At 46.7% G+C, this 9,391-nt stretch overlaps 1 protein-coding gene across 1 annotated transcript; it reads right to left on the bottom strand.

Annotated features, from left to right (window-relative positions):
• Positions 1–980: 980 nt before the first annotated feature.
• Positions 981–6,636, bottom strand: dact2 (dishevelled-binding antagonist of beta-catenin 2; the record flags this gene model as incomplete). Its single annotated transcript, XM_084153298.1, has 4 exons — positions 981–2,860; positions 3,036–3,332; positions 5,050–5,182; positions 6,442–6,636. 4 exons carry the CDS (start codon positions 6,634–6,636, stop codon positions 981–983), a joined length of 2,505 nt encoding a protein of 834 aa, XP_084009424.1.
• Between the last annotated feature and the right edge of the window lie 2,755 nt (positions 6,637–9,391).

Genomic DNA, 9,391 nt, shown 5'->3' with positions numbered 1-9,391 from the left:
TTGCTGATGACTGGTATGAATGCAGGAGTAGATTTCAGGAGCAGGACAAGACACCTTATTTTTGAGTGATGACTGACATAAGGTTATGTACGTGATAGGCCTATCTGGCTTATGTAATTATGATGGTCATAATGCTTATTGACAGTGTCATAAAGTGCTTTTTGTTAGTCCAAGTAAAGTGACACAGGATGTTCATAATGCTTCATGACAGTGTCATAAAGTGTATTTTCTGCAAGTTATTTAACATATGATGAAGTAAATGACTGTGAACAGAATTCATTACAACAACAACAAAGGACTTAAGAAACAAACTTTCAAATGAAAGGAAACTTCTTGGCAGTGAAAAAATACATTTGAATAAATATGGGTTTTGACACAGTTTTCAATAACAGTAATAATATAGAAGATTTGGAGTGTACACTGCTTAATCACATACATTTTTTGTTTCTATTGTTAAATGCCATTTCAATCTTTTTTTTCCTAATGCAGTAAACACTTGCACAGTGCAAAAATCAATTTTGTCCACTTGAGTTTGGTTAACAATAGTAAATGTAGACATGTTTTGCCCATCTTCCGAAAATGTCAAATAGTATCTTAAATAATACTTCTCAGTCAGTCTTACCCCATCTCCCCCCTCCCCCAATATAAAACAATGACACTTGTCTTTTCCTACTGGCACTAACTTTGCTGATAACTTCTTTATTGAGGAAAAATTTACTTACTACGACTGTGATATGTGGTTGTCTCACCTAGCTATCTTAAGATGAATGCACTAACTGTAAGTCACTCTGGATAAGAATGTCTGCTAAATGACTCAAATGTAATTAGCTAATTCTTCAGATTTGCTTTGCAGTGTATCTTTTTCACTGACATTCATGAAACAAAGGTTTTTGGGTGATACTCGTCATGTGATGTGTTGACTCCTGAATAGGTGACATCATCCAGAAACCGTCTCCACTTAAAGCTCCACAGACACTCCATTACACCAAGGTCATGACCTTCATGGAGGCGGGCTGGAACCTGCGGATCTTCTTCTTCAGGACTCGGGAGGCTTTGATGCGGCGCGCCGGTGGCTCCGGGTGGGGGAGCTGCTGGAGGGGCCGTCCAGCGGCAAGGGGTCCCAGAGCGGCTTCGGCCCACACCAAACCCCCTTCCTTCCTGCTCCCCTTGTCCAGGGACAGGCTTCTGTCAGAGTCCGAGTGGGACTGGGATTCACTCTGGCTGGACTCGCTGTCCCCCTCGCTGCTCTCTGTGATGTTGGAGTGGAAGAGAGAGGTGCAGTCGGCCGAGTACTCCGACTCGCACAGGGACAGGTAGTGTGTGGACAGGGGGTAGGGGGCTGGAGGGTATCTGGCATTGAGGTGGCTGAAGTAGGAGGATGAGAAGGCGAGGGGTTGAAGAGCCCGAGGAGGCCCACCCTCACCCCAGCCAATGGCTGACTTGCTCACTGGCCCTCCAGTCTGGAGCCCTCTATGTGACATCTGATCCTGAACCCACATGGCTTGGGACATCTCCATATCTGACGGCCACTTGGGAGTGCCCTGCCTCCTCTTCCTCTGATCGATGGGTGGCTGGTCTAGGTCAGGGTAGTGGGGTCTACGGGCTTTGGTGGGCTTAGTGGCAGGGATGGCCAGTGGCTGGGCATATGAGAGGGCAGGGCCACAGAGGCTGGACTCAGAGCCTGAGTGACCACACTCCTTCATCAGGCAGCTGGCTGGTCTCTGGGACTGGGACATCCTTCCTCTCTCTGGCACTCTGAGCTCCCTCTCCCCCCTAGCTCCAACACTGGTCTCCCTAGTCCTCTCGTTGGATGAGTGTCCCTGCAGCTGGAGCCTCATGGCCCGGCTGGGCTTCTCACAGCTTCTCCTCCTCAGCCTTACAGCCTTGCTCTTGCGGTCCGCCTGCCTCACCTTGACCCACTGTGACCCTGCAGGGACAAACTGAGCATGGACAAAGCCAGACTGCGCCAAGTGGTGGCACAGACTCCCTTCATCAGAGCCTTGGCTTTCCTCTGTGCTGGAGCTGTGGGCCACGCCCATACTTGGCACCAGCCTCCTTTCAGACGGCTTACGTTCAGACGCCCCTCCCCCTCCTGGGACCTCCACATGGCCCAGGTCAGGATGGCCTCGCATACTCACCCCATCGGATGACACCCTGAATATGTTTATGGTGGAGGTGGTGGTGTGGAGCTCACTAGATCTGTACCCCCTCAGTGCTGCAGGGTAGGAGTAGCGGTATGAAGTCTCCAGAAATGGGGTTCTCAGTGCCTGCCGGGTGAGGTTCACATAGTTCACCTGCTCCCGACTGGCAGATTGCCTCTGTCTGGTCATTGGTCTGATGTCTGACTGTGACAGCATGGCCTGCTGCTGTGGAGGCACCTGAACCTGAGGGACATCTGGACTCACTGTTCCAACTTCATCCGCCTCGTGGGGATAACTTGGGCGATCATTCTGAGGCATCTGCATGTTGTCTCTGCCAAACTCTGTCCGGACGTTTATCTTGCTCATACTCCCCTTGCGGAGCTTGTTGATGTATCCTAGGGGCTTGGGCTCCATCCTCTCCTTGCGTCCCCTCTGAAGAGTCTCCACACTGGGGAAAGCATCTGCCGGAGGCCCCTGGCCATCTGGGGCTTCCGTGACAGCCGGCTCCCAACCCAGAGAGAAGATGGGGCTCTGGAGGGCTATGGCATGGAGTGGGCTTGGGTAGAGGTAGACCTCTGCCCCATTAAGGGACACCAGGTTACTCTGGTACTTGGGGTCAACGGTGGTTGAGCTCCACAGGTTGGAGCACAGGGAGGATTTCTTCACATCCACAGACTTGTAGCTGCCCAGTCCTGGAGTCAACATCCTGTCCAGGTCACCTGAGGGAACAGAAATGCATCCAATTGATCTTTAGAACTATTTTCCAATTAGACCCTAGTCAAATATAGAGTTCATAAAATCTATCACAGCATGATGAAGACACATCATGAGCTCACAATAACCGTTAGTTTAGACTAAGTCTACCTGAGGTGCAGTATTGAGGGTGGTGCTCACCTGTGGACATGGGTCTCTGTCTAGCCCAGTCGGTGCCCGCGGTGCCAGTGCGTATCCTACTGCTGCCAAGGTGCAGCCCTGTCCCCCGTGGTGGGTTAGGGTGGGTGCTGGTCTCATCAACGGAGCGCCGGCGGGATGCCACATTCTTCTGGGCTGCTGTACTGAGGGTGTGAGGTCCAGAGGGGCCATGGGGAGGGAGAAGGCTGTTTTGGGAGGAGGAGGAGAGGCACTCGCTGTATACCGAGGTGCAGGAGTTGGACAGAGAGCAGGAGCCGCAATCGCTGAGGTCATAGAAACCTGGAGGAGGAGAGGAGAGAATGTAGTATTTCGGCCAACTCCCCTCACAGCCCAGAACAAGAAATGTGTGGAAATATCAAATCAAATCAAATCAATTTGTATTAGGCACATTAGCAGATGTTATTGCGGGTGTAACGAAGTACTTGTGTTTCTAGCTCCAACAGTGCAGTAATATCTAACAATCCACAACAATAAACACAATACACACAAATCTAAAAGTAAAAGAATGGAATTAAGAAATATAAAATATTAGGATGGGCAATGTCGGTGGCATAGACTAAAATACAGTAGAATAGAATACAATACAGTATATACATATGTAAACATTATTAAAGTGACTAGTGTTCCATTATTAAAGTGGCCAGTGATTCCAAGTCTATGTATATAGGGCAGAAGCCTCTATGGTGCAGGGTTACGTGACTGGGTAGAAGCCGCCTATTGATGGCTATTTAACAGTCTTATGGCCTGAAAGATAGAAGCTGTTTTTCAGTCTCTCGGTCCCAGCTTTAATGCACCTGTACTGACCTCGCCTACTGGATGATAGCGGGGTGAACAGGCAGTGGCTCGGGTGTTTGTTGTCCTTGATGATCTTTTTGGCCTTCCTGTGACATCGGGTGCTGTAGGCGTCCTTGAGGGCAGGTAGTTTGCCCCCGGAATGCGTTGGGCAGACCGCACCACCCTCTGAAGAGCAATGCGGTTGCGGGAGGTGCAGTTGCCGTACCAGGCGATGATACAGCCCGACAGGATGCTCTCAATTGTGCATTTGTAAAGGTTTGTGAGGGTTTTAGGTGCCAAGCCAAATTTCTTCAGCCTCTGAGGTTGAAGAGGCGCTGTTGCGCCTTCTTCACCACACTGTATGTGTGGGTGGACCATTTCAGATTGTCCGTGATGTGTACGCCGAGGAAATTGAAGCTTTCCACCTTCTCTACTGCAGGGCGTGCTCCCTCTGCTGTTTCCTGAAGTCCACGATCAGCTCCTTTGTTTTGTTGACATTGAGTGAGAGGTTATTTTCCTGGCACCACACTCCCAGGGTCCTCACCTCCTCCCTGTAGGCTGTCTCATCATTGTTGGTAATTAGGCCTACTACTGTTGTGTCGTCTGCAAAGTTGATGATTGAGTTGGAGGTGTGCATGGCCACGCAGTCATGGGTGAACAGGGAGTACAGGAGGGGGCTGAGCACGCACCCTTGTGTGTTGAGGATCAGCGAAGTGGAGGTGTTGTTTCCTACCTTCACCACCTGGGGGCAGCCCGTCAGGAAGTCCAGGACCCAGTTGCACAGGGCGGGGTTCAGACCCAGGGCCCCAAGCTTAATGATGAGCTTGGAGGGTGCTATGGTGTTGAATGCTGAGCTATAGTCAATGAACAGCATTCTTACGTAGGTATTCCTCTTCTCCAGATGGGATAGGGCATTGTGCAGTGTGATGGCGATTGCATCATCTGTGGATCTATTGGGGCGGTAAGCAAATTGAAGTGGGTCTAGGGTGTCAGGTAAGCTAGTGGTGATATGATCCTTAACTAGCCTCTCAATGCACTTCATGATGACAGAAGTGAGTGCTACGGGGCGGTATGTCCTGATGTCAATGTGCTCTTAGGCCGGCAGAGTGCAAGTCCATTTGTATGATAAGATTGTGAACAAGTATAAGGGTGTGTGTGTGTGTGTGTGTGTGTGTGTGTGTGTGTGTGTGTGTGTGTGTGTGTGTGTGTGTGTACTACTGACCTGAGCTGGGTCTACTGTTGCTCTCCATTTGCTCAGTGGAGGCCTTGCACACATCCAGCTTTAGATCACTTATCTGCTGGTCCAGTTGCTGCAGGTGTGTCTTCTGCCCCACATCCTGCCTGCGCAGATGAGACTGCAGCACACACCAGATACAGTCAGCATACATACAGGAATCAGAGGTTATAGCACAAGACACATTAACACACTAGTAAGTAGCCTTGTCCGAGACAGGAGCCTATCTCCTGTTTCTGTAGCGTACTAAGTAAGAAGCTCTCAGTGCACTCGCCAGAGGTTATACACTTAGAAAACAAAAAACAATGACAGAGCGTGGCTGATGATTAACCAGTGGAGGACAAGGGGGAGCTTAGGGATGCAATCGGTGGATAACTAATTTGTCCCCTGCAGAGAGGCACTGGCCATTGTGTAAACTTTAGTGGGGGGGACAGACCATGTTTGCTTAAGCAGCTAGGACTAGCAGCTAGGGGTAATACCATTCCAAAAAAGTGTTACAGGCAACCTTCTTCACTAGCCCTTTGAGAAGCTTGTGAGGGGGAAGAGGGGCTGTATTTTCCTTTTGTATGATGTGGTGCTATTTGGGGGCTTCATCAATGCTCACTGCCTGTTATACATATTACTACCATATACAGTGTTATTGATTGGAATTGGAAACATATTGCAGGAAGGAACAATCACAGATTTTCAAATATACACTATCTGTTATGCTGACCACAAATGGTTTAAAAAATGGTTAATACAGTAACATGGCTTTAAGCTGATCCTGAAATTCTGTAGCTTCAGTTTAGTAATTTCTTTGATAAAGGTGCATATCATTAGATTGATTCCTAACAAATGACTCTTCACAAAATGATTCAACAGAAATACAATAGGGTCAAACTATCTCTGAGTTATATGGGGTGAATCTACAGCCAAGGGCCAATTGTATGTTTCCACTGCCATTAAAATGGTTAATGATCAGAGACACTGAACTCCCCTATTCCCAGTGTCCCGTGATCCTGAAATGAACCTTGAGTTATGACTCCCACTCCCCAACTGTAATCATGAAAAAAACTGTGCCAACTGACAATGATAGAACAGGCAAGATAGATCACGATATCAATCGACTATATCTGCGTAATACCTGCGTAATTATAGCATTTTCGGTGCAAATTATATGCTTAAACATCGACTATCTGGAACCATATAAAATATTCTGTCCACTGCCAATTAAATCGTGCATAATAATTCTAACTAATCAAAGTTCATGTTTTTCTAACTAAATTATATATTCTACGGGAATTGAAGTTTTAGGCTTAGCCTATGCATCAACCAAATAGGCTATTTCTTATTGGGAAAAAAACAACTAATATTTCATATGGAAAAAGCGGACCCTACCAGTTCTTGCTTGAGGGCTGACAGGGTCGCCTCCAAGTGCTGTTCCTCAGTCCCCTGACGGTCCGTCCGGTCCATACGCAGTGCCCAGTTTACCATGTCACACTGTTTCTCCTTGAGGAAATGCAATTCCTGCAGTCCGGCCAGTGCCGCTTGCAACCTCTCCCCGACCCGTCCGTGATCGATGCCCGCAGCCATCAGTCCCAATTCAGATACCTTTTTGCTCAGACTTTTAGAGAACGCTGTCCAGGCATATCCAGGAAAGAAAGGGACTAACACGGTTGACTGTCAACAGTCATACGGCAATTACGCACTGCCAACCTGTACCTGTTTTGGACTGCACTATAATATAGCCCGCCCCCTGGTCGCTCTACCTAGTGTCTGGGGGGCAATACACACAACCACAACACATGATAACGTCTGTGATAAATACCCTATTTATAGTCAATGGACAAATACTCCTCTCCATTGAGTACGGTTATATGCACACAATAATACAATTATTGTGGATAGTCAGAATGATATAATAGTTCGTTTAAAACGTGTACATCCTTTGTAAGAAGAACGATTTCCCTAATAATCCTGTTTACATGGACACTTCTAAAATCAGGCTTAACATCGCCAATCAAAATAAACGTTCTACCACAGCGACCATGCTATTTTTTCGTAGGCTATTTGAGTCTGAGTACGGACATTTAGTTTGTATGTGAAAACTATTTCTAAGATGCATACTTTCAGTTTTTCCGAACTCACTTCACTTGCGCATAAGAGGGAGGCTTGCGGTACTGGTGCTGGCAAATGCATAGATCAAATATACAGCTGGGTCCGTGTAATTTTTGGATAAATTAATAATTGCATCTGAAATCAAACAACACATAAACAGATTTGTTTTTTGTTTTTATTGTCTTAAGAAAATATTCATTAACGAGAAACTGAATAATGATTTGATTATTCAAACGTTGTGTTTTTAATGATCGGTTCTGGTTCAACCCGTGCGCCATACGTTTTGGCCAATTAATAGATGTGACTTTCTGACAGCACAGACAATTATAAATAGATATTTCATCATGGTTTTGATCTTTATATGTAATCGAATAAATAGATAAACGTTATAGATTTTTATTTTTCTCATTCCAATGATTTGATGCTAGACAGTCACTTCCACCACCTTTACAACCTAACCTGTAGCCTACATAATAGTGGATAGGTTCAATAACATGCCACCGATCACCACAAGCTTCAGTTCCTACAAGTTTAGACAACATAAGCAGCCAGATGAAATTCACCCATCATGACATTTACATTTTAGTCATTTAGCAGACACTCTCATCCAGAGCAACTTACAGTTAGGTGAGTGCATACATTTTTCATACTGGTCTCCCGTGGGAATCGAACCCACAACCCCGGCGTTGCAAGCGCCATGCTCTACCAACTGAGCTACAGGAGGCCACAGTGGTCATGACCCATGGAGAACAGTTTCTAGTTTTGCCTACGTCAGGATCTGGCCATTTGTGATGAGACTATAAACTACATCAATAATAAGGTATGATATAAAAACAGATCTTTGTCCACGGACCTATAGAACATGAAACATCATTTGAAACTCTCCAATGCGCAACCATGCATAAAGACCAGGGCCCGATTTCCCCAAATCAAGGATTCTTATGGTTCTAATGATGAACTTAGCGTTAAGATACTTTTGGTAAACTGGGCACTGGGCCTCATTTTCCAGAGCCTTCGTAGTGTTAAGATGATCATTAGAACCATCTTATGATGGATATTTAGTAGGCTGAGGTGTTTCGCAGAGCCTTCGTTAGTAAAGTGACTCTTAAAAAACTTTGCACATTTCCGAGTGATCCAGACCACTCGTAGAGCAGTCAAAGTGCATTGTTAGGCAGTGTTGTAGTATGAGTCCGATCTCGAGACCACATATTGAGTGTCTCAGTCTTGTCTCGGTATTGGATACATTTGTACTCGGTCTTGACTCAGTCTTGGACAGTGAGGACTTGTAATTTCTTCCCGAGACCAGACATAAAACCGCTTCGCCAGGCCAAATATATACACTCCTTTCTTGAAATATTAATATCTTAACAACATGATCTATTATAGACATGTTTGCGCAGGGTCAAACCTATAGGCCTTCAGTGTGTGACAGGTTCGTGATTCTGAAAGGACAGCAACCGTAATACCAGAGCACTCACGTAGGAGAGTGCACTTTTTGTAAATGCAAAGGGCCAGTGGTCTAGTGGAGGGTATAAGCAGGCATTGGCGATTTTTTTAGCATGTAAATCTTGGTGGGGCAAAAAAAGTAATAATGTGGGATGCATCTCAGCAAAGCCACTACACAACACAACACTAAACAAACCATTAATTGCACTATAACGGTGACAAACGGTGCCCACAAACTGTTAGGGCCTACAAAAAGCTGTCCCAACAGCAGAGTCCCAACAGCAGTCCCAACATCTTACCACTGCCACACATGGCTATAAGCGGAGTCTCGTCTGGACCTTCTCCCTTACCTCACCTCGCTCATCAACTCATCCTTGACCACTGGCTATGTCCCTTCCTTCTTCAAGAGAGCGAGAGTTGCACCCCTCCTCAAAAAACTACACTCGATCCCTCCGATGTCAACAACTACAGACCAGTCTCCCTTCTTTCTTTTCTCTCCAAAACTCTTGAGCGTGCCGTCTCTAGCCAACTCTCCTGCTATCTCTTCTTGATCCAAACCAGTCAGGTTTCAAGAGACAGCTCTTCTCTGTGTCACGGAGGCTCTCCGCACTGCTAAAGCTGACTCTCTCTCCTCTGCTCTTATCCTTCTAGACCTATCTGCTGCCTTTGATACTGTGAACCATCAGATCCTCCGCTCCACCCTCTCCGAGTTGGGCATCTCCGGCGCTGCTCACTCTTGGATTGCGTCCTACCTGACAGGTCGCTCCTACCAGGTGGCGTGGCG

The sequence above is a fragment of the Coregonus lavaretus genome (assembly GCF_964263955.1).
Source record: "Coregonus lavaretus genome assembly, chromosome: 36".
NCBI lineage: Eukaryota > Metazoa > Chordata > Actinopteri > Salmoniformes > Salmonidae > Coregonus > Coregonus lavaretus.
Note: the sequence above shows the minus strand (reverse complement) of the source record. Positions and strands in the feature narration are given on the sequence as shown.